The 23,405-nt window shown below is 43.6% G+C and overlaps 1 protein-coding gene and 1 long non-coding RNA gene across 2 annotated transcripts in view; one reads left to right on the top strand and one right to left on the bottom strand.

Annotated features, from left to right (window-relative positions):
• Nucleotides 1-22,429, bottom strand: part of RNF175 (ring finger protein 175) — a 50,080-nt gene extending 27,651 nt beyond the window's left edge. Inside the window, 3 exon segments of the mRNA XM_032248621.1 lie at nt 10,854-10,995; nt 13,624-13,661; nt 21,958-22,429. Of these exon segments, the coding sequence (XP_032104512.1) occupies nt 10,854-10,995; nt 13,624-13,661; nt 21,958-22,023 (246 nt within the window). The 5' untranslated portion in view covers nt 22,024-22,429.
• Nucleotides 1-23,405, top strand: part of LOC116530528 — a 236,549-nt gene that overhangs the window by 16,818 nt on the left and 196,326 nt on the right. The gene's annotated exons all lie outside the window — the stretch shown is intronic.

The raw sequence follows: 23,405 nt of genomic DNA, 5'->3' as shown, positions 1-23,405 counted from the left end.
TCCCAGAAATTTTGATAAGTTGTATTTTCATTTTCATTTAGTTTAAATTATTTTAAAGTTTCTCTGGAGTCTCTTCTTTGACCCATGTGTTACTTAGTATTGTGTTATTTAATCTGCAAATATTTTGGAATTTTCCCTTCTATATTTCTGTTATTAATTTCTAGCTTAATTCATTGTGGTCTGAGAGCATAGATTGTATAATTTCTATTTGTTTAAATTTATTTTGGAGTGTTTTATGGCCCAGAATGTGGTCTATTTTGGTGAATGTTCCATATGATCTCAAGAAGAATATATACTCTGTTGATGTTGGATGAAATATTCTATAAATGTCATTTAGAATAAGCTGATGAATGGAACTGTTCAGGTCAATTATATCCTTATTAATTTTATGCCTGCTTGATCTACCAACTAGTAAAAGAGGGGTATTAAAATCTTTAACTATAATGGTCAATTTGTTGATTTCTCTTTGGAGTTCTATCAGTTTTTGTCTCATATATTTTGATGCTATTTTGTTAGATGCATACATATTACAAATATCTTCTTGAATAACTGAGCCCTTTATCATTATGTAATGCCTTTTCTTTCTTTTCTTTCTCTCTCTTTTTTCTTTCTTTCTTTCTCTCTCTCTTCTCTTTCCTTTTCTTTCTCTTTCTTTTCTTTCTTTCTCTTTCTTTCCCTCCCTCCCTCCCTCCCTTCCTTCCTTCCTCCCTCCCTCCCTCCTTTCTTTCTCTCTCTCTTTCTCTTTCTCTCTTTCTTTCTTTCTCTCTCTCTCTTTCTCTCTTTCTCTCTCTCTCTCTTTCTCTCTTTCTTTCTTTTTCTTTCTTTTCTGGCAGAGTCATACTCTGTTGCCCAGGCTGGAGTGCAGTGGGGAGAGCATGGCTCACTGCAGCAATGACCTCCTAGGCTCAAGCGATTTTCCCATCTCAGCCTCTCAATTAGCTGGGACTACAGAAGCATGACACTATACCTGGCTAATTTTAAAATTATAGAGATGGGGTTTCATCATGTTACCCAAGCTGGTTTTGAACTCCTAGGCTCAAGAGATCCTTCCACCTCAGCCTCCCAAGTAGCTTGGACTACAGATGCATGCCACCACATCTGGCTAATTTTTTTTTTTTGGAGAGATAGGGTATCACTTTGTTGCCCAAGCTGGTCTCGAACTCTTGGGCTCAAGCAATTCTCCTACCTTGGGCTCTCAAAGTGCTGGAATTACAGGCATGAGCCTCTGTGCCCAGCCAAATGCCCTTTCTTATCCCTCATAATTTTCCTTGTTCTTAAGTCAACTTTGCTTGAAATTAATATAGCTAGTCCAGCTTTCTTTTGATTAATGTTAGTTTGGAATATCTTTTCCCAAATCTTTACTGTTGACATATCTGATAAAACATATAATTGCATCTTATTTTTGAGAATTAGTCTACTCTAACAATCTTTGTATTTTAATTTTTATATTTAGATCATTCACATTTGAAGTAATTAATGATATAGTTGGATTAATATCTACCAATGTATGTAATTATTTTCTATTTGTTGCACTTGTTCCTTGTCTCTCTCTGTCTCTGCCTTCTCTGGTTTTAATTGCGTATTTTATGATATTCCATTTTCTCTCCTCTATACTCCTTTAAAATTATTTTTAGTGGTTTCTCTAGAGTTTGCAAAATACATTCATAACTAATCCAAGTCCATTCTCAAATAACACTCTACTGCTTCATTGGTATTACAGGTACCTTATAACACTTCCTAATTCCTCCCTCCTATTTATTATAATACTGCTATCATTCATTTCAGTTATCCATATAACATAATCACCCAATACATTGTTCTTATTTTAACTTTAAACAATCATCTATTAGAGCAATTAATAAGAAATAAAAAATTTTATTTTATCTTCATTTATTCTTTCTCTGATACTCTTTCTTTCTTTATGTAGATCATCTTACTTTCTGGCCTAAATGACTTGACTTCTCTCTGAAGAGCTTTTTAAAAACACTTCTTACAGGTCAGAACTACTGGTAATGAATTTCTCATTTTTTGTTTGCCTGATAAATCTTTATTTCTCCTTCACTTTGAAGTGAATTTCTCTGGATATAGAATCCTAGATTGATGGGGGTTTTTCTTTCAATACTTTAAATATTTCACTTCACTTTCTTCTTGTTTGCATGATTTGTTTTTTTCCCTCTCTGGCTGATTTTAAGGTTTCTCTTCATTTAGGCTTTCTGTAGTGTGAATTTGATATACCCAGGGATAGATTTCTTGGTATTTATCCTACTTGTTGTTTTCTGAGTTTCTTGGATTTGGGGTTTGGTGTCTCCTTAATCTTGGAAAATTGTTGGTCATTATTATTTAAAATATTTGTTCAGTTCCATTATCTCTTTCTTCTCCTTTTGGTATTCCAGTACATGTATGTTATATTTTTTGAAAATGTTCTATAGTTATTAGATAATCTGTTCTGTTTTCTTTTCACACTTTTTTTCTCTTTGCATCTCAGTTTGGGAAGTTTCTACTGACATTATCTTCAAGCTCACCGATCCTTCCTCAGGTTTGTCCAATCTATTGATGACACCATTCAAGATATTCTTCCTTTCTGGTACCATTTTTTTTTTTTTTTAGCATTTTAAAAGATTTTTTATTAGTTTTCACTTCTCTGATCACATCTATACTTGCATGTTGTCTACTTTTTCCATTGAGACCTTAGCATATTAGCCATCATTATTTTAAGTTTTATTTCTAATTGAAAAATAATAATTGTATATATTTATGAAGTACAGTATTGTTTCTGTACATGTATACATTGTAAAATGATCAAATCAGACTAATTAGCATATTTATCACCTCAAATATTTATCATTTTTTTGCAGTGAGAAATGTAAAATCTTCTCTTGGCTATTTTGGGACCTACAATACATTAATGTTAACTACAGTCATCATCCTGTGCAATAGAACACCAGAACTTATTCCTCATATCTAACTGAAACTTTGTACTTGCTTACCAATATCTCTCCTTTCCCCATCTACCCACCCCTCTATAGCATCTGGTAACCACCATTCTACTCTACTTCTGTGAGTTTGACTTTTTAATCATAGATTTTTTAAAATTCCTGGCCTGATAATTCCAAAATCTCTGCCATATCTGAGTCTGGTTCTGATGCTTCCTGTGTCTCTTCAGACTGTGTTTTTTTTTCTCCTTCTAGCATGACTTGTAATATTTGGTTGAAAAACAGACATGATGTGTTGAGTAATAGACACTGAGATAAGAAGCAGGCCTTTAGTGTGAGGTTTTGTGTTAATTTGGTTAGGAGTTGGTATATGTTTAATGTTTGCTGTAGTTGTAGGTGTCAAAGGCTTCAGTTTCCACTAGTGTTCTTGTTTCTGTCTCTGCTGTTGTCTTTGGTTTCCCTAAACTTCCTTCTTATATAGAGTCTAGGCTTTGCAGCTCTTTCAGCTCTAACCTTCGGTTATTACACTGGACACCTGTTGATGTGGTGGCAGGGTGTAAGGGTAGTGGGGGCATTCTGTTATCATATGATTCAGTCTCTTTTAGGCCTCTGTCCCTGGGGTGTCCTTTACAAGTGTTTCTCAACTATTTTGTTTCCCCTTAGGTGAGACAGGTAGGCTAGAGGGAGCCAGAGTTGGGTCATTTCTTTTCCCTCCATATTGGATGAGGCTCTGATCAATCTTTTCCCTTGCTGTGGTAGGCCTTGTTATGGAGAACACTCTGGATCTGGTTCAAAGTGGTCACTTTTCCCCTCCCCTGTTGGAAGCATGAGATGCTTCTTGGGTTTTCACCATAAGAACCTGGTGGGGTAGCTGGAGGTAAAACCTAAACAAAATGTGGGGTCCCTGACTGTGGTTCCCAAGAGTTTCTCTCTCTCACACTCCTTTACGTGCTGTTTCCAGCAGTCCTTCAGAGTTACTACATTTGAATGTATGGCTTTGTTGAGTCTGCTTCCAAGGAGACGATCTCAGCTTTGACTTCCTGCATTAACCTGTCTCTCTAGATTTTGAGGTGGTGGTTTTCCCAGTGACAGGTCCAAGACAAGCCATTGATAATGAGTTTGGCCAGTTTTTTTTTCTTCTTATAAGACAGAAGTGATGACTTCCAAGCTTTTTATATGTTGGAGCTGAAACCAGAAGTCCTTCCTATTTTTAAAAATTTCATCACTTTAAATATCAGGAAACAAAGGCTCCTTGTGGTTAAATGAGTAGCTAGAATCTTCCAATCCAGAGCCGGTACTCTTTTCTTTCACCATCCTGCCACAATAGGTTGGTGCAAAACTAATTGCTGTTTCTGCTATTAAAATAGGAAAAACCACAATTACTTTTGCACCAACCTACTATATCTCACAAAATCAGCCCCGGAAAACATCCTCAGAAAAATCATGAGGCTGAATAGCTGTGTGTGGTGGCTCATGCCTGTAATCCCAGCACTTTGGGAAGCTGGCTGAGGTGGGCGGATGACCTGGAGTTCGAAACCAACCTGGCCAACATAGTGAAATCCTGTCTCTACTAAAAATACAAAAATTAGCCAGGTGCGGGGTCAGGCGCTTGTAATTACAGCTACTTAGGAGGCTGAGGCAGGAGAATTGCTTGAACCTGGGAGGCAGCAGTTGCAGTGAGCCAAGATTGTGCCACTGCATTCCACCTTGGTGACGAGTAAGACTGTCTCACACACACACACACACACAAGCATGAGGCAGAATAGAAGGATGTGGCAAAGCAGGATAAGTAGATGTACTGCTTTGGAAAAAAACAATTCATTGTCTCGTCATACAGGATATAAATCAAAGGTTGAGTATTCACTCTAGCTTTACAAAAGTGTCCAGAAAAGGCTTATTTTATTAGCAAAGTGCTTTCACAGCATATGATTAAGTTCACGCAAACGTTATATACAAACAGTATCTCTTGGATGCATTCAGAGTCAACTATTAGTACTGAACACTTACTAATTCAGAGATATTTAATGTGCTCATCCTTGATATGAGAGGAACTAACTAGTGAGACTGGATTCTAGCCTTCTCTCTGCATATAATTAGTTATATGCCCTTGGCCAAGATTTTTAATTTCTCTGAACTATATGTCACAAAGGGGATAAAAAATAATTACCTTTCAAGGTAACTGAGGTAATGTCCAGAAAGCACTTATCACAGCTATAATAATAGTAATTTAATATAAATTTTATATAGTAATTTTTATGTATAATTATGAGTATTATAGTAATTATATATATATTAATGTTACTAATATTGATAGAGGTTACAATATTAAGTCATGGAGATAAATTTCACCATATAGCCCCTTGTAGAAGAGCCAGCAATGTCATGAATCTTATAAACACGTTCAAAGCTCTCAGTGGCTAGTCTTACATGCCAAGAAAAACAATTAAAAGCTAGGTTCTATCTGGATTATAGGGCAATTTAGGTCAGCATTTATGGACACGTCTGTCAAATTCCATCCCGAAGACTCTAAATTCAGTAGTGTACTAGGCTGTGGTTTTTTGATATTGTTTACCCAAGTATAAGAAAGCTGGAAATCAGTGTTAGAATAAGCTAGTGATATTCTAGGAACAATTTCAGGTCAGGTGGTTGCAGACATCACCAAAAGTGCCTGAAATGGCTATGCTCTGATGACCACTCTGGAGGTGAATGCCCAAGAAGCGATGCAAAGAATGGGGCAAAGTCAAGGCTGCAGCATGGGAAAGCGTGGCCTCACATGCTGGCTCTTATCTTGAGCCACAGATTGAGTAGCCCCTCAATAGAGATGTACAGGAGAAAGGGGCTACTCAACCTGTTCCTTTGGGACAATATCAATAATTAGATGGATTGATGTGCAAAGAAGTAGAAAATATTCCAGTGACCAACTAAGTCTGGAAGCTAACTCAGCAGAGTCTCAAGGCACCAGGAGACCTGAATCTGTCCTTGACTATGGTGGGGGCAACTTTATGCAGGCTCCTGACTTTGTCAAGATGCTAGACAGGATCACCATGATCATTATCACCATGAGAGGCATGATCACAGGCGCCTGGTCACCTCCAAGATGATCCTTAGGACCACAGAGCCCCTCTGGGTAGCCATAAAACATAGGAGTTGTATGACAGAGAGACATAGAAACAGCAACCTTAGGAGCAAACGTGGGGTGACTAAAGGATTCAGGCAGATGGCAGTCAAAAGCAAGTCCCTGGGGAGGCATTCCAGATAGCACAGCTTGTACAGTTAGTAAGAGGAAACCACTCGGATGACTCCAGCTAACCAACAGGGGGCAGGCTCCAGGGTGTCTACCTGGTCCAATGTAGCCTGAGTTACCTAGGGTTAGACCCTTCAATGGCCACAAGTCCTTAAAGGGGATTCTGACCCATAGGCAGTTCTGTCTTTGCCAGGTAGAGCGAGTGTGTAAGTGCCACACTTACACTTACCACGGGTGCAGTGACACACATCCTCCAAGAGTTGACACAAGAGCAACTGCTTCAAATACAAGACAAGGATGGTCGTTGTACATAAGCCACCTCAAAAATCATCAAATCTGGCTGGGTGCAGTGGCTTATGCCTGTAATCCCAGCACTTTGGGAAGCCAAGGCAGGTGGATCACCTGAGGTTAGGAGTTTGAGAGCAGCCTGGCCAACATGGCGAAACCCTGTCTCTACTAAAAATACAAAAATTGGCTGGGTGTGGTGGCAGATACCTGTAATCCCAGCTACTTGGGAAGCTGAGGCTGGAGAATTGCTTGAACCCAAGAGGTGGAGGTTGTAGTGAGCCAAGATTGCACCACTGCACAGCAGCCTGGTCAACAAGAGTGAAACTCCATCTCAAAAAAAAAAAAAAAAAATCATCAAATCAAAATGGTGCAGGAGTGGTGTGACACAGTGCAAGTCAAGGGCTCCTGGAACACTGTTTCCTTTCAAGGTCAGGGGGCTTCCTATGCAAAATCCATGCCTGTGTTACTATGGGAAAAAAACATCAGTCCAGAGATAATGATTAATTATAAAGAAAGAATGAATAAGGCTATGAACTGATTCCTTATGAATCTAGGTTTCTTACTACACGAGGACTCCAGAAATTTTATCTTAGATATTTCCATTTTGAAGATAAGGAAACCATAGTTAAGATATATTTAAAGAGCTTTTCTTTGATATGAATGAAGAACTAGTGAGGTTTGATTCTAGTTTCATCCACTTAAAAACATTATCCAAGTGCAATATAAAGGATGTTTAGTATAATTGATAAGACAACAGTGACATGGCAGAAAATGGATACATTTGCTTTAAACAATAAAATGCGATTCCCCTTTCTAACGAAAATGTTCAAAATTGCCTAAACTTACATATTATACAGAACTCAAAGAATTCCTTTAGACCCTGTAGTACATAGGAAATAAATTTTATGACAGGTAATAATAATATATTGGTCTAAGTCAACACTTCATGTGTTACAGGCAAGTAGAGTCCCTCAGGCTCTGTAATGGCCATTCCATGACCCAGAACCATGTAGAGTGTTAACTGAGGGCCTTGTCCCTTTGCAGCACTTCTCCATGTAGTCCACGTTTGAATCTAAACTGGAGGTTTTAAGTGTGGTTCCAGGACTAGCAGCCTCAGCACTACTAGCACCACGAGGGAAACTCTGGGGACAGGACCCGGGAACCACGTTTTCCACATGATTTTGATGCACCCTGCCCTAACCATTGAGAACTACTGTTCTAAACATTGTAATGGCAAGGTGTCAGGCCCAACAAGGCCCACAGTATGAGTCTCAGGCCCTGAGATGGGAAGGTTCTAGTGAACATGCTTGAATGAGCTTGGTCTGTGAAAACAGAATCTTGCTCTGTGTTGCTGAGGTCAGTGCAGTGTTTGTATGAATGCATTTCCATGGATATGCAACCATTAGTGCCAAGATAGTTTACTGCTAATGAAACAACGTTGGATAGTGTCTTAGTCCATTCTGTGCTACTATACTAGAATATCACAGATTGGGTAATTTACAATGAAAAGAAATTTATTTCTCGCATAATTTATTTATGTGAGAAATAAATTCATAATTTACAATGAAAAGAAATTTATTTCTCCTTCTGGAGGCTCAGAAGTCCAAGATTGAATGGCTGGCATCTGGTGAGGGCCATCTCACGGCATCATCTCATGGCATAAGCCAAGAGGGCCAGAGAAAGCAAGAGAGAGGAAAGGGGGCTGAACTCGTCTTTTTATAAGGAACCCACTCCTGCAATAAAGGCATTAGTTCATTCATGAAGGCAGAGCCCTCATGACCTAATTGCTTCTCATTAGGCCCCACCTCCTAACAATTGCATTGAATGTTTTGTTTCCAAACACATGAACTTTGGGAGACACTCTCAAACCACAGCATTCTGTTCTGGCCCCAAATTCATGTTTTTCTCACATGTAAAATATATTCATTCCATCCCAATTGCCTCAAAGTCTTAACTTGTTCTGGCACCAACTCAAAAGTCCAAAGTCCAGGGTCTCATCTAAATCAAATATGGGTGAGACTCAGGGCACAATTCATCCTGAGGCAAGTTTCCCTCCAGCTATGAGCCTGTGAAAATAACAAGTTATCTTCTTCCAAAATACAATGATAGGTCAGGCAGAGGATAGACATTCCCATTCCAAAAGGGGGAAATAGGCAAGAAGAAAGGAGTAACAGGCCCCAAGCAAGTCTAAAATTCAACAAGGTGAACAATACTAAATCCTAAGACTTGAGGATAATCTTCCTTGCCTCCATGTCCCACTTTCTGGGCATACTGAGGTAGGGTTTGGAACCCTGAGGACTCAGGAAAAGCCTTGCCCCCATGGCTTTGCTGGGCTCAGCCCACACAACTCTCACAAGTTGGAATCTCATGCCCATAGCTCTACTAGGCTGGAGCTGCATGTTGGTAATTGTACAGCTCTGGGGCTTAGGGGGCATCCTCACCATGAAGGGCTCCCCTAGGCCTAGTGGGGACTCTGCTATGGCTGTCACTCCACACTTGTGCAGGGCATTATCCTCCTCAGGGCTCTCTGTGGCAGCTCTGCCCCAAGATAAGTCTTTGCCTAGGCCCTCTGGTTGTCTGCTACATCCTTTGAAATCTAAGTGGAGGGTGTCATGGCCTCACAGCATGTGCCTACAGAATTAGCACCACCAAAATTTACAGCTTGTACCTTCCTGAGCAGCAGGTAGAGCTGCACCTGGGTTCCCTGAAGCCACAGCTGAAGCAGCCAAGGAGTGTGGTGCTGGAATTCAAGAAGCAGAGTTCTGAGGTGGCTCTGCTTACTGGTCCTGAGGAAGGCATACTGGGAGAGTCACCCAAAACCATTCTGCTCTCCTAGAGCTCTGGGCCTGTGATGGGAGGGGCAGCCTTGAACATCAATGAAATACCTTCAGGGTCATTTTCTTGTTTCTTGATTAATTGCACCTGGCTTCCTTCTAGCTGTGTAAATCCCCTTTATCAAAGGGTCACTTGGCTACACCTTGCAAGCCTTTTTATCCTTTACATCGCCAGGCTGTGAGTTTTCCAAATTTTATATTGTTTCCCTTTTACTTATAAATTCCATCTTTAAATCATTTCTCTCTTCTTTCATTTTACTATATGCAGTTAACAGAAGCCATGCAAGTCCTTCAATATATTGCTTAGAAGTTTCTTTCACCAGACATCCTGGTCCATTACTCTTAAATTTGCTTTCCATAAAGCCCTCCGGCATGGACACAGTTAAACCAAGTTCTTTGACTTTATAATGAGGATGGACGTTACTTCAGTTTCCAAAACCTTGTTCCTCATTTCTGTCTGAGACCTCAGGAAAATTGCTTTTACCGTTCACATTTCTACCAACATTCTGACTTAAGTGACCACTTAAGTAATCTCTAAGAAGTTTCAGACTTTCTCTGTAGTTCTTTTCTTCTTCTGAGCCCTCACCAGAATCACCCTTCATACTCCATTACAGCAAGCCCAGCTGTTTCTAGCCTGCTCCTTCAAACTCTTCCAGCCTCTGTCCAATTATGCAGTTCCAAAGCTGCCTCCCCATTTTCAGGCATTTGTTACAGTAACAGTCCCACTTTTTGGTACCAATTTTCTTTCTTAGTCTGTTTTGTGCTGCTATAACAGAATGCCACAGACTGGGTAATTTATAATAAACAGCAATGTATTGCCTCATGGTCTGGAGGCTGGGAAGTTCAAGACAGAGGGGCTGGCATCTTGCAAGGGCCTTCTTGCTGTGTCTTTCATGGCAGAAGGTGAGAGGGCAAGAGAGAATGAGAGAGAAAATGGGCCCACATTCATATTTTTATAATAAACCCACTCCCACAATAATGGCATCAATCCATTCACAAGTGCAGAGTCCTTATGGCTGACTCACCTCTTATTGGGCCCCACCTCCCAGCACTGTTGCGTTGGAGATTAAATCTTCAACACAAGTACTTTGGGGGACACATTCAAACCATGGCAGAGGCTAAACCATTTCTTTTGGCTATTCCTAATCCTCCTTTCCTGGGCTGTTGGCAGAAGGTGTTCACGCGTGAAAGGAAAACTGGTTTACTTAAACCAGAGTTTCTCAGGCTTGGTACCATTGGCATTTTAGGCCAGATAATTTTTGCTGTGGGGAGCTGTCCTGCATTGGAGGATGTTTACCAGCATCCTTAGCCTCCATCCACCAGGTGCCAGTAGCAACTCTCCTCCCACCTCCATCCCTGCAAGTCTTGACAATCAAAAATGTTTCCAGACATTGCCAAATGACTCCCGAGAGTGAAATTGCACCTGGTTGAGAACCACTGAGTTAAACCAAGGCAGTTACTTCAAAGTGGTAACCAAGGGAGAATGTGTCCTGGACAAAAAGTCAAGCTGATACAAGCTGGAGCAGGCTCCCCGCAGCCATGCGGGTGACTCACATTGTAGGATCGGCCGTGCCTCTGTCTCCACTGAACCAGCACTATCTGGGCAATGACCAGAACGCAGAGGAAGATCAAGATCATTTCCACGTGCATGGATTTGTGGCCGCGGTGCATCTTGTACATCCTCTCCTGCTGCAGGCTGGAACCGGCAAATGAGGTCATCTGAAAAAGCCCTCAACCTTGCACATTTAGCAAAAAAAAAAAAAAAAAAAAAAAAAAAAAAACAGATTTGGCTCACAAAAAGCAACAGGGGATTTCTAATGTAAGGGTTGGTAAGTTTTGATTATAAAGTTTTTCTAAGTTTTTCTTGGTTCCTTCCCTTTCTCAAGATCTGGAGAAGGAGCAGCTGGGAGCAGGAGCCTGACTCTCTTAGCAAAACCAGTTCCTCTTAGCCCTTTCCTTTCCCATGTGGTTGGCTTCAGCCTTGTCTTTTAAGTAAAAAACTAATGGGCCCCAGGAAGACCTGGGTCCCAGTTCCTGATCTGCCACTTCATTGCCTCACAACCTCGGGGAAGTCATTTATCCTCTCCGAGTCTCAGTTTCCTCATTTGCAAATTTAAGATAACCATCCTTCTGTAACTGACAAGGTTGTTGTAAGAGTGTAAAGCACATTGTTATTTTATTTGTGCCTATATGAGGAATAATTATTATTGGGCTGCAATCAGGTGAAACTTCCATTTTTGAAAGTCAAAAGGAGTCAAATGTTGGTGATTTTAAATAATTTCCTACCATTTCAACTAAAAGGATACCCTGCAGATTCCGCCTATGCCAGAGGACAGTATATTATCCACAGGGCAATGGAAAGCTACTCAGTGAGTTGTATAAATTTTTACAGAACTATAACAGAGAGAAATAATAGGCTTAAGTGTTATCTTAGACATGCACAGACATTCCCATGATGGCTGAATGTTTCCATTTTAGTTGGATGATTAACTTTGCACAATGGCACAGAAAATCAACAAAATAGTTTATCATCTGGTTTAACATCCTGGAGTAGCCTCAGCGAAAACCCACAGCAGTGGTTCTCGACCTTGTCTTTAAGTTAGGAATCCCTGGGAAGCTTTAAAAAAACCTTAACCCCTGATATCCACATCAATTAGATGACCATTTCTGGGTGTTGGGGGCTGAATTGTACCCTCTCAAAGTTCATACACTGAAGTCCTAATCCCCTATCCTTGAACGTGCCAACCAAAATGTGCCAGCACCTTAATGTTGGACTTTCAGCCTCCAGAACTGCGAGAAAATACATTTATGTGGTTTAAGCCACCTATTCTGTGATATTTTGTTATGCGATTCCTAGCAAATTAATACAGATTTGCAGGATGGGATCTGGCATCAGGAATTTTTCAGGCATCCCGTGTCATTTTAAGGTGCAGCTAAGTTAGAGAACCACAAGCCTAGAGGAAGAGAAAGAGGCCCAGGGTCAAGATGAGTGAACATGCGGAAAAATTATGAATGCTATCAGTTACTTTCTAAATATTGGTTAGCATCATCTTTCATTCCTAGTGTGGCACCATGAGTCATGAAATCTCTTAAAATTAAGTTTCCACTTATGACTGGTTACAGTATGCAGTTAGCTAGTGTACCACCCAGAAAACACCGCAGGGTAACAGTCTGTGCCATGAGATAGTGACTTTTTAAAGGCACTTGATGGGTATGTGGGTTGGGTTCTCTTCCTCTGCCAGCGTTTCTAAAGAGCAGAGTAGTGAATACCTCAGAAAAGGGCCCCATCCAAATCCCAAGGGTGCCCCCTGCTGGAAAACATGTAGAAACCAGCCCACAGAACCTAGTAAATACTCCTGCTCAAGTTCAGCTTCTTTGAGAGGGATTCTCAGAATGTCAGTGCTAGCAGTTACCATAGATGGAATGAATCTCCTTCATTTATCAAATGACAAAGTTGAAATCCATATCAGATCAGCAACTTGAATAAAATTACAAGGCTATTAGTCTCTCTATTGGAAGATGAGCTCAGGAGACAAGAATGATTTCTAGAAGTTCATTAAAAACAAAACAAAACAAAAAACAAAAAACACGTGACTCCCTGGAGAAATGGGAAGAAAAATGAAAAGAGTAAAAGAGCTTAGTTCTGGTTTTTACAGCTCCAGATCTAAAAGAGCTATTTAATATTCTGTATAATTAACAGACTTTGAACTTAGGCCATGTAGATAAAAGAGTGACTTCATCATCAGTCTAAAATAGAACTTGCAGAGATATAAAATAAAATCTGTTTCATGAGTTTAATCTATTAATCTGTTATAACAGGTTAATCTACAATAAAAATGTATCTCAAATGGGTTAACCTATGTCAAAGTACTTTGAAAAGTATATATTGGTGTACAAATGTAGTAAGTATATTCTTTTAGGGGAAGAAATACATCGAAAATTAACTCCTGAAATATAAAAAAGGAGGAGCTTTTCATTTGTATTTCACTTCATGTGGTGCTCACAGGGTCCAATGGCCTTACGGTATGTACCAGAACACAGGGGCAATGGTAGAGGAACAAAACCAGTGTATCTTGTGGCTAAAATAATAGTAGCTTGACACAGCCATATTTTGAAGAATATATTAATTCAGCTTTGTGGGACTGCATGATCTTTTCCTACGGACTATGCTGCAGCAAAAAGAGGAAATCCATGCAGTTTTGGTCTACAGTATTTGTGTATCCTACCCCATCTTCTCTATCCTGGAAAATTTGCAATTTCTCAACCGTTAAGATAAAAATCTAATTTTTAGCCAAACAACTCTCAAAAAATACTAATTACTTACTTCCATGCATCTTCTGCAGAAAGCTTTGTATGAGAGATCTGAAAAACATAAAAAGGGCCCTTATCAAAAAATGTCCTTGTTTATTTGGCTTGTATGTTAAAGCAACACATGGGAAACCCAAACCATGAAAAATAACAATGCCACATAGTATTTGAATAATTTGGGATAAAAGTCCTAGTAAAATAATTTGCTTATAGAACTAAAACAACACAAACAAAAAAAGAGTAATCAGGTCCCTATTAATAAATATTTGATCATGTTCCCAGATCAGAGAATCAGATGAGGCTCCATTTCAGTGGTTTTGTTTTGGCAAATCAGTCAAAGTTACAGAGAGTGGTCTCCTAATAGGCGGTGCTACTCTGGCTTCTAGGATATGAAGTGTGAGTCTGAGCATCCCTAAAAAACATCTGTTTTGCTGGTATCTTAAATGATGGCAGTGAGTAAGTATAATCTCCAATCTCACTGAGTAAATATCATTTCCAAGTTCAAAGTTTCAGAGACAGAGCTGACCAGAGGCTCTGTTGATTTGGAGCATTCTTGTACTTTCCTGTTAAGAAGGCATCATTACTGACTCCATGGAAGGGAGTAATCTGGGCTTGTGCCCTTACAAATTGAGCAGGAGAGCAGAGAGATCATCTCCAGAACATTGCTTTTTGGATTACCTGCAGAGTCCACCCATAGACTGCCTTTTCGAGATTATTGCTAACCCACTACATTTGGTTATTTGAAACCTTTAAGGCCAAAGATATAATCATGTAACTTTGGTGGAGAATATAGAAGAGCATAGAAAGCCAATGTTTTTGCCCCCAAAGCAGAATTTAGCAGAGAGGGACCTGTGGAACAAAGGAGGAGACTCATGCACCTTAACTACCTGAGGCTTGCTTCACTCCTGTAACTCAACACTTGAGCCCAGCTGTTGTGACTTTCATTTGAATATTAGGGACCCACCTGGTGGGATCACCTGGGGGCAGGGAGCCATGGAGAAGTTGCCAGTATTACCCCCGTGCCAACCACTTCCTCTTTCCTGGCATCACCCAGAAAGGTCCCGGCATTGTGCAAATATTGCTGAAACCTATACTTTTCAATTTCATCCAAATCCTTGTTCTCTCTTGAATGTGAGAAAGAAAATCTTAAAAGTACTAGAAGAAAATATGGGTAAACATGTTTATAATTGTGCAGTGGAAAAGGCAAATTTAAGTATGATGTAGAGCCCAGAAATTATAAAGTTAAAAAAATGACAGATTTTGAGGACATAAAAATAAAATACATTGTAATGCTCAATATTTGAAAGACATATTGAACTGAGGAAAGCGTAACATATGTGAGGGGCAAAAAATCAATAAGCAAACGTAAAATGAGCTTTTATAATTTATCAAAAAGAGACAGATGGTCCAAAAGGGCAAAATACATGAATAAGAAATTCATGAATTGAGATATACAAATGACCAATAAATTTATGGAAGGGTGTTCAAGCTCACTAGTAATAACTGTATTAAAAAAATAATAAGGCCGGGCATGGTGGCTCACGTCTGTAATCCCAGCACTTTGAGAGGCAGAGGTGGGTGGATCATGAGATCAGGAGTTCAAGACCAGACTTGGTGAAACACCGTCTCTACTAAAAAATACAAAAATTAGCTGGGCGTGGTGGCACATGCCTGTAATCCCAGCTACTTGGGAGGCTGAAGCAGGAGAACTGCTTGAACCCGGACCCCGGAAGTAGAGGTTGCAGAGAGCCGAGATCACACCACCGCACTCTGGTATGAGCTACAGAGTGAGACTACATCTCAAAAAAAAAAAAAAAAAAAGTAAAAACAAGGTCTTCTAGTGAACCATGGTAAGTAAAAAAAGTGCGCTGACCTCCTCTCCCTCCCCAAACACCACTAGAACAGCAACAAAAGAATGTAATCCTCCAAGTCCAAGTCCAGAGCAACCAATTCTGGAACTGAACAGCAGATGGGCCAGCAGAAGGGGACACTGGGACGCCACAGGGCAAAAGACACTGAAGCCCACCAGCATGTGGGCAGTGCAGAGCAGAATGTGTGTCCTAAGACCCTCAGAAGGGCTGTGGATTGCAGGGTCCTAAGGCGTCTGGAACTGGGAGATGCAACTGGGGTTAATAACATGAGGTTCACTGAAAGCCAGTTTTTAGTGTGGAGGTCCCCACACTAGCAGAGTGCTAATTGTTAAACCTGAGGCACAGGCCCAGAGGCACCAGGCACGTGGAGGGAGAGCAGAGGGCACTGACAGCCTTCATCTGAGTCTGGAGAGCCCCCAAATCCTGTCTTGGCTGACCAGGGTCCCCAGTGAACTGAAGCGGGGTAGTCTGGGAGCAGCTTGGAACTGCTTGGAAATCCCGTCTGAAAAGTGAGGTGTGTGGTGGGAGAGCCTATCTACCACAGCTTCCTTGGGAGTCAGTGGGGTCAGTCCATACTCCCTGGCGGCATCATCTCCAGATCAGGCTGCAGGGGCCCTGCCTTGCTTTAGAACACCCCAGACATCTCAAACCCCGAAACACAAAAGAATTGTGTTTTTGTCTTTTTTGTCTCTTAAGAAAATATTTTGAAAGTCTGGTAACTGATTTTATGAGTAGACCTTGATTGGAGAGAGATGATGTAGGGTTGATACCCCAGGGGATTGGGAGGTTGGGGAGAAGAAAAAGAATAGCCTGTGTTCTGGGAAATCAGAGATAAAGTTTTGAAATTTGGCTTTCCCAAACCATCTAAAGTGGGTGTCTCGCCTGACCAGGCTCCCCAGCGAACTGAAGTGGGGTAGTCTGGGAGCAGCGTGTAACTGCTTGGAAATCCTGTCTGAAAAGTGAGGTGTGTGGTGGGAGATCCTAAGCATCACAGCTTCCTTGGTTGTTAGTGGGGTCAGTCCTCGTCCCTGGTTTAAGCACTGTAGTGGGTTGAATTGTGTCCTCCAAAAAGATATGCCTGAGTTCTAACCCCTGGTACCTGGAATGTAATCTTATTTTGAAATAGGGTATTTGCAAATGTAATTGAGGACCTCAGGATAAGACCATCAAAATTTAGGGCAGCTCCTAAATCCCATGACTAGCAACCTTACAAGAGAAAGAAGAGGAAGATTTGACATCCAGAGACACAGGCACAGAGTAGCAAGGCAGAGTAGAATGCCAGGTGAAGTTGGAAACAGGGACTGGAGTGATGCAGCCACAAGCCAAGAACACCTGGAGTCACTAGAGATGGAAGGGGCAAGTAAGAAGTTTCCCCTAGAGGGAGATGACCCATTGACACCTAGATTTTGAACTCCTGGCCTCCAGAACTGTGAGAGAATACATTTTTTGTTGTTATGGCAGCCCTAGGAAACTAGTACAGGTCCCAGCAGATCCTTGCTACTACTCAAGCCTGTAGTCAGCAGTGCAGTTAGGGAGAATGTGGCTACTCGGGCCACAGGTGGACCTGCAGGCAGGGCTGTGAGAGCAGATCAGTTGATAATACTTAGACATGTGGCACGAGGGCCTCCATTTGTGCTCTTGGCCTAGGCATGTTAGATATGAGCTTGCCCACTTGGCTGGCAGCCAGATGTGCCCCTTACACACAGAATAAATCAATCTAAGCCAAGAGAAAAGTCCTATAGCTATGAATAGTCCTTGTTCTCCCTATGGAAAGGCCCAGCCAGGCCACCCTCCACTGAAGTCTGCCTGTCAACAAGCTTTCCCTGCTAGCAAGGGCTTAACAGTGTTGTAGAGTCTCGCCTTTGTGAGACAAGTGAACAATCAAAGATCACAAGATGTTTGAGACAGGAAAGGGTTTTGCACCCATGATGACACTGAGCCTTAACATAGAAAAACAACCAAAAGCTATTAGGAATTAAAAACAAGAAGACAGAAATAAAAAATCGAATGGAAAAATTGAAGATAGATTGAAGAACTCAGAAAGAATTTTAAAAAACCTCAAAGAGATGGAAAACAAGAGAGAAAATATAAGAATATTAGAGAATTGGGCCAGGAAATCTCCTCACATCCAAAAAAAAAGGAGTTATAGAACCAGAGAAGAAGATAACAGATGGCAAGAAGTTTAAAAGAAATTATAGAAGAAAATTTCCAAGGACTGAAAGATACCTGTTTTAAAAATGAAATACTCACCAAGTACCCAGCATGATGGATGAAAAGACCCATATCTTTGTATGTCTATAAGATATATAAAATGATAACATAGATTCACATTTACTGACATAAATGTTTTCATGACATATTGTTAACAGAAAAAACATGCATCAAAACAGTTGTGTATAATCTGAGCCTATTTATGTAAATGTATAGTTACATAAAGAGACATCTGGAAGAAAAAAATCCAGAAGAATGGCTCCCAAGATGTTAACAGGAATGCTCCATGGATGGTGATGCGTCTTGGGTATTTACTTTCTTTCTTATACTTCTTTACATTAAGTGTATTCTACGTGAACATATGTCACTAAAAAGAACAGTACAAAAGTAAGCTTGCCTCTGCCCTCTCTTTTATCCTTTTCCTTGTCTGATCAGTTGCCACGTCCTTTTTTTCCTGTCCCAGAACCATCATTTCTTTTGGCTAGCTAAATCTGCGTGAGCTCCAGATGCTTCTGAATGCCTCCTACGGTGCTCCATTTGGGAATCTCTCTCTCAGATATGTGAATTAACCTGCCCTAAAGTAAACATACTTGTTTCCCCGCAAGCTGTTCCCACTTCATTGTCCCTGTCTCAGTCAATAGCATCCTGTCCTATCTATCCAATTGCCCAAAGCAGAAAAGCCTGAGGCATCATCCCTGCCCTTAACCAACCCTGTAACTCCAACATACTACTCTCCTGTTGACCCTACTTATAAATGCCTCACAAACATGCCCCCTTCTCTCCACCCCTGTGGCTTTTATACCATTCCTTTTTCCATTCATTCAGCAAATATGGAGTGGTGCCTCCCCCATGCCAGCCACTGGCTTAAGAGCCGGCATTCACGGGTAAGAAAGACAAACAAGGTGCCTGCCTGTCCTCATGAATAGGGCTGTGTGTTCTAGAGGAAATGATGCACAGTAAACCAGCAAACAAAACAACTGCCTAATGAAGTCAATTCTATGAAGAAAATAGAATGTGTGATAAAGAATAACCAGCATCAGGGAAGGGTTGTCGCCCTTTAGATAGGGTGGCAAGGGGAGGATGAGATAGAGGCCAGCATGCAGGGTGTCCCCCTCCTCTGAAGCCCTTGCCTTCACTCTCTTCCCCCTTCAAACACTAAGAGTGCTCCCATTAAAGGTAGACTGATCCTATTATTGTCTTCCTGCCCGAAATCCAACATGGCTCACAAGGCCTTGTATCCCATTTCAGCCTCCCCTCCCTCTACTGCCCCACACGCCCTCTGCTCCTTCCAGCCTCCAAGCTGGGTTGCCTCATTGCTGCCCACCCTTGGGTCCCACTTACTCCGGGACACCCTTTCAGTGAGGCCCCTCCCAGGATATCTACTGACCTTGAACATTGTTACCAGGCTGCATTGGTGATGACTCACTTACTTACCCGAATCTGTAGGGGGCCAGGGCTGGCCTCATCCCCCCACTGAATCCCCATGTCTGGCACATGGCACGCTCGTTGTATTTGGAGACTGCCACCCCTCGTGGAATTGGCTCTCATCATCTCTCACCTGAACTGGGGCCTCCAAACTGATTTCCCCACTTTCAACTCTTCCCTTACAATATCCACCTGTTAGAAAAATCTGTTTATGACAAGTGAGAAAACCATAACAATGAACTCAGAAACTACTGATGTCCCTGGGCCGCATGTGAGTGCCAGGTAGGAATGTTAGTTAGGAGGGGTGTATTCATTGGTGAGGAATTCATGTCACGAGGCAAGGCTGCATGACTGTGGATGGAAAGGAGGGGCTGTGCATGGTTTACCCCAAGGAGGTGGCAGTTTTGGGGGAAGTGGTGGGTCCTCTCAGCTCTCAGGAGAAATCAGAGCCTGGAAAGCAAGCCTTAGCAGAAGAGGGAACTCCTAAACCCATACTCTCTGCTCTCTTACACTCCAATTTTAAGGAGTTTCAAACATACACAACCAGTAGCAGACTCAAAAGACCCTAGGGGTTGTAGCTGGGCAGGTGGAGGATGGGGAATAGGGAGATGGTGTTTGTCGCTGGGGCTCGGGTCCCACATCATGAGATTGTATGTTACTGTTCATTTATTCATTCAGTAGATATTTATTGAGGCCTTGCCATTTGCCAAGACTGTTCTAGATCCTGGAAATACAAAAGCAAGCAAGGCAGACCACCTGGCTGCTCTGCTGGAGCTTTTGTGCCTGAAGGAGGTTCTTAGACAATCAAATACACACACAGACATGCTTCAGGTAGCTATAAGGGTGGTGAAGGACAATAAAAGAGGGTGAGGTTCAAACTAAAGGGATGCTATCAGATACAGGCTGGTTACTATCTCTACTTTTCCTTTCTTATCCCCAGCTCTAGTAAAGTCAAGAAACCAGCACTTCTTGAACTTTGATGTGCAAATGAATCACCCTGGGGTCTGGTTAAAATGCAGATTACGGTTCAGTGGGTCTGGCGTGGGAACTGAGACTCTGCATTTTTAACAGGCTCCCAGGTGATGCCTTGGCTGCTGGGCCCTGGACCATGCTGTCTTGTGAGGGATTATCGGGAAAAGCTGTGAGTCCCTCCTAGGGCAGCCTTAACAGAGAGGCAGAACCTCCTGAGGGCAGCAAACCAGGCAGTGATGCCAGCCTTAAGGAAGAGCAAACATCAGCAGCAAATTCACCAGTGCTAGGTCCTCTGACCCTGCTGGCATGCATTGATCAATTCAGAACCCCCCTTTGGATAATCTGAGTTTGAAACCAGCAGAAAGTCATTGAGTGTCACTATAAGTTTCCCCATTTTGTGGTACACAAGCCCCTCCACAGCCTAGCCCACCCTTATTTTTTGCTATAAGCATTCCTGATCCCTAGGTTTCTGCCAGACAGAGTGGACAGTCCCCTCTCTTTGCCTTTTCCCATGGCCATCCATCCCAACATTAAAAAAAAAATCTCCAGGCCGGGCGCGGTGGCTCAAGCCTGTAATCCCAGCACTTTGGGAGGCCGAGGCGGGTGGATCACGACGTCAAGAGGTCGAGACTATCCTGGTCAACATGGTGAAGCCCCGTCTCTACTAAAACTACAAAAAATTAGCTGGGCATGGTGGCGCGTGCCTGTAGTCCCAGCTACTCAGGAGGCTGAGGCAGGAGAATTGCCTGAACCCAGGAGGCGGAGGTTGCGGTGAGCCGAGATCGCGCCATTGCACTCCAGCCTGGGTAACAAGAGCGAAACTCCGTCTCAAAAAAAAAAAAAAAAAAAAAAAATCTCCAAGCCCTTTGGTACTGCTGTTGCCTCCATCTAGAATTCTCTGGTCCATGCTGTCAGATCCTGTCCGTTCCCCAGCACCCAGCTCGAACGCCACGCCCTCACGGGTTGGAGGAGAACGGCGGGTAGCAAGCAGTCAGGAGTAAGCCCTTCTCAGAAATCCTACAGCTCTTCGCCTGAACTTATTTTGGGACAATAATCTATTCCTACCTGCTATGTGAGTGATCTTTGTTGTTAAGAGTTGTTTTTGCCCTTAAGAGTTACTTTTGTCCTTGTTTTATGGATGGGATTCATGTTCCTCCAGGTAAGACCTACGCTCCCCCACCCCAAACCCTCCTGGTACCTTTGACGCAGCCTAAGAATTGTCTTACGAATAAAGAATAAATTAAGTTTGGGTTTGCAATCGACGTCAGCAGGAGCGGAAATGGACTAGGCTGAGCGCCAGGCGCCAGTTAGACAAGCTAACGATCAGGCCCCTTCTAGACGTCCTGAACCAGAAACCCTGGGGCACAGCTCAGCAGTCTGCGTGGTAACACGGCCTCCGAGTGATTCTGATGATGCTGGAGTTTGAGAGCCAGGGCGGTCTAGCCAAGAGCCTGGGGCACACCCCTTCCCCTCCCTCGCTGCCAACGACCTAGACCCTGGGCCCTGGGGGCTTCTGCCGAGGAGGGAGGAGGGCACACAGGCGGTCACCAAGGAGGGCGGGAGTGGAAAGGGTGAGCCAGGAAGAGAAAGTTCGAGGATTCGAGGAGAGGGATGGAGCCAAAGCAGAGGATCAGAAGGAAGAAAGGAAGGTAGCCGGGAGGGACAGAAACGGGAGGAAGGGAGTGGAGGAGGGGCTGGCACCCGTCAAGGTGGCATCTTCCAGAAGGTCATCCGTCCCCACGTCCTTCCAGGGCCGGTTCTCCCTGGTGGGGCCGGGGGTCTTGGAGACCAGTCTGTGCAGCCTGCCCGGCCCCAGCGTGAGCCCCGGGACCCCGGCCGGGCGCGCCCCCGCGCCCCCGCGCCCCCCGTACCTGCTCTTGCTGCGGAAGCGCCTCCAGCACCGGCGCCGCCTTCCGCTCGGCCGCCCCTGCCGCCATGCGTGCACCGCGAAACCTTCTCCAGCGCACAGCGCCGGCCAGGAAGGGTCCCGTGGAGTCCGCGGAAGGGGGCGCCGCGGGGCCGCGGGAGCCGGGGGATGGGCGGCGGGTGGGAGCGGGGCCTGCGGCGGCGGCACAGCGGCTGCCCCTCCCGGGCTGTGCTGGCGGGAGCTGGGAACCTCCCGGCGCGCCCGCCTCCGCCCCCTGCACGCGGGAGGGTCTCCTACCCAGCAGCGGCCCCGAGGTCCCCGTGGCCAGCGCCCCGGGCTCCTTCAGGGCCGCAGGCCTCTCTGTAGGGAAGCCATTCAGCCAGCCAGCGCCGCCGTGCGTGTGTCGGGAACCAGCGGTTTTGTTACCAGGCGGCAGAAGTGGAGGAGGGGTCAGAGGTGGGAGAGAGAGAGGGGAGTAGAGGAGTGAGAAATGGCGGGGGTGGGGGGAGAATGGGGAGGACTGCGAGGGGGCAGAGAGAGAGGAGGGATGAGGAGGAGGAGGGTTTCCTCAGCTCTCGCTCAGCGGTGTTTATTAGGAGGCAGGAGTTTGGTGGCTGTGCAGATGCTGAGACCCTGAGCCTTCCTGACTTCCCTAGTCTGTTTCCATTCCCTGGGCTCACTGCCCCTTCTTTCCTCAGTGATCTGTGCTTCCTCCAAAGATGGTGAAGGAGAGAAACTTCAGTCTAGGGAGAGCGCAGACCCTCGTGGCCCCTATGCCGCTCCAGGCCATGCAGGGCCCCTGGGATGCAAGCATCTTGCCTTTGCCCCTCTACCTCCAGGGGCTCCCCTCCCCCTTTACAGCTTAGGCCTAAGCCTGGCTTCAAGATTGAGAACAGGTTGGAACGTTTAGGCAAGCCTTTAGAAATACGTCGGTGTTGATTTAGGGAAACAGCAAAGAGGAGCACAGAATTAGATCATGTGTACTACGAAATATGGCTTACCCCCTTCCAGTTCGTGATGGCTTGTAGTTTTCAACACCTACAAAGGAGATGAACCAACTAAGATGGATGAAACCATCACGGGGTAGAGACAAACAAGCATCTAAGTACAATTTATCAAGGATGGTCCCTTGGTTTTCTAGCCTTAGCTGGGCGTCAGAATCCCATGGAAGACTGCTGGGTTTGCTAAAACTCAGTTTGCTGGCCAAGCACACTGGCTGACACCTTTAATCACAGCACTTGGGGAGGAAGAGGCTGGCGGATTATTGAGCCCAGGTGTCTGAGACCAGCCTAGGCAATATGGCGAAACCCCATCTCTATAAAATATACAAAAATGGGGACATTGCAGTGGCTCATGCTTGTAATCCCAGCACTTTGGGAGACCGAGGCAGGTAGATCACAAGGCCAGGAGTTCGAGACCAGCCTGGGCAACACAGTGAAACCCCGTCTCTAC

The sequence above is a fragment of the Sapajus apella genome, unplaced genomic scaffold (assembly GCF_009761245.1).
Source record: "Sapajus apella isolate SASKATOON/1434 unplaced genomic scaffold, GSC_monkey_1.0 scaffold67, whole genome shotgun sequence".
NCBI lineage: Eukaryota > Metazoa > Chordata > Mammalia > Primates > Cebidae > Sapajus > Sapajus apella.
This window is presented reverse-complemented; position numbering and strand designations above follow the sequence as displayed.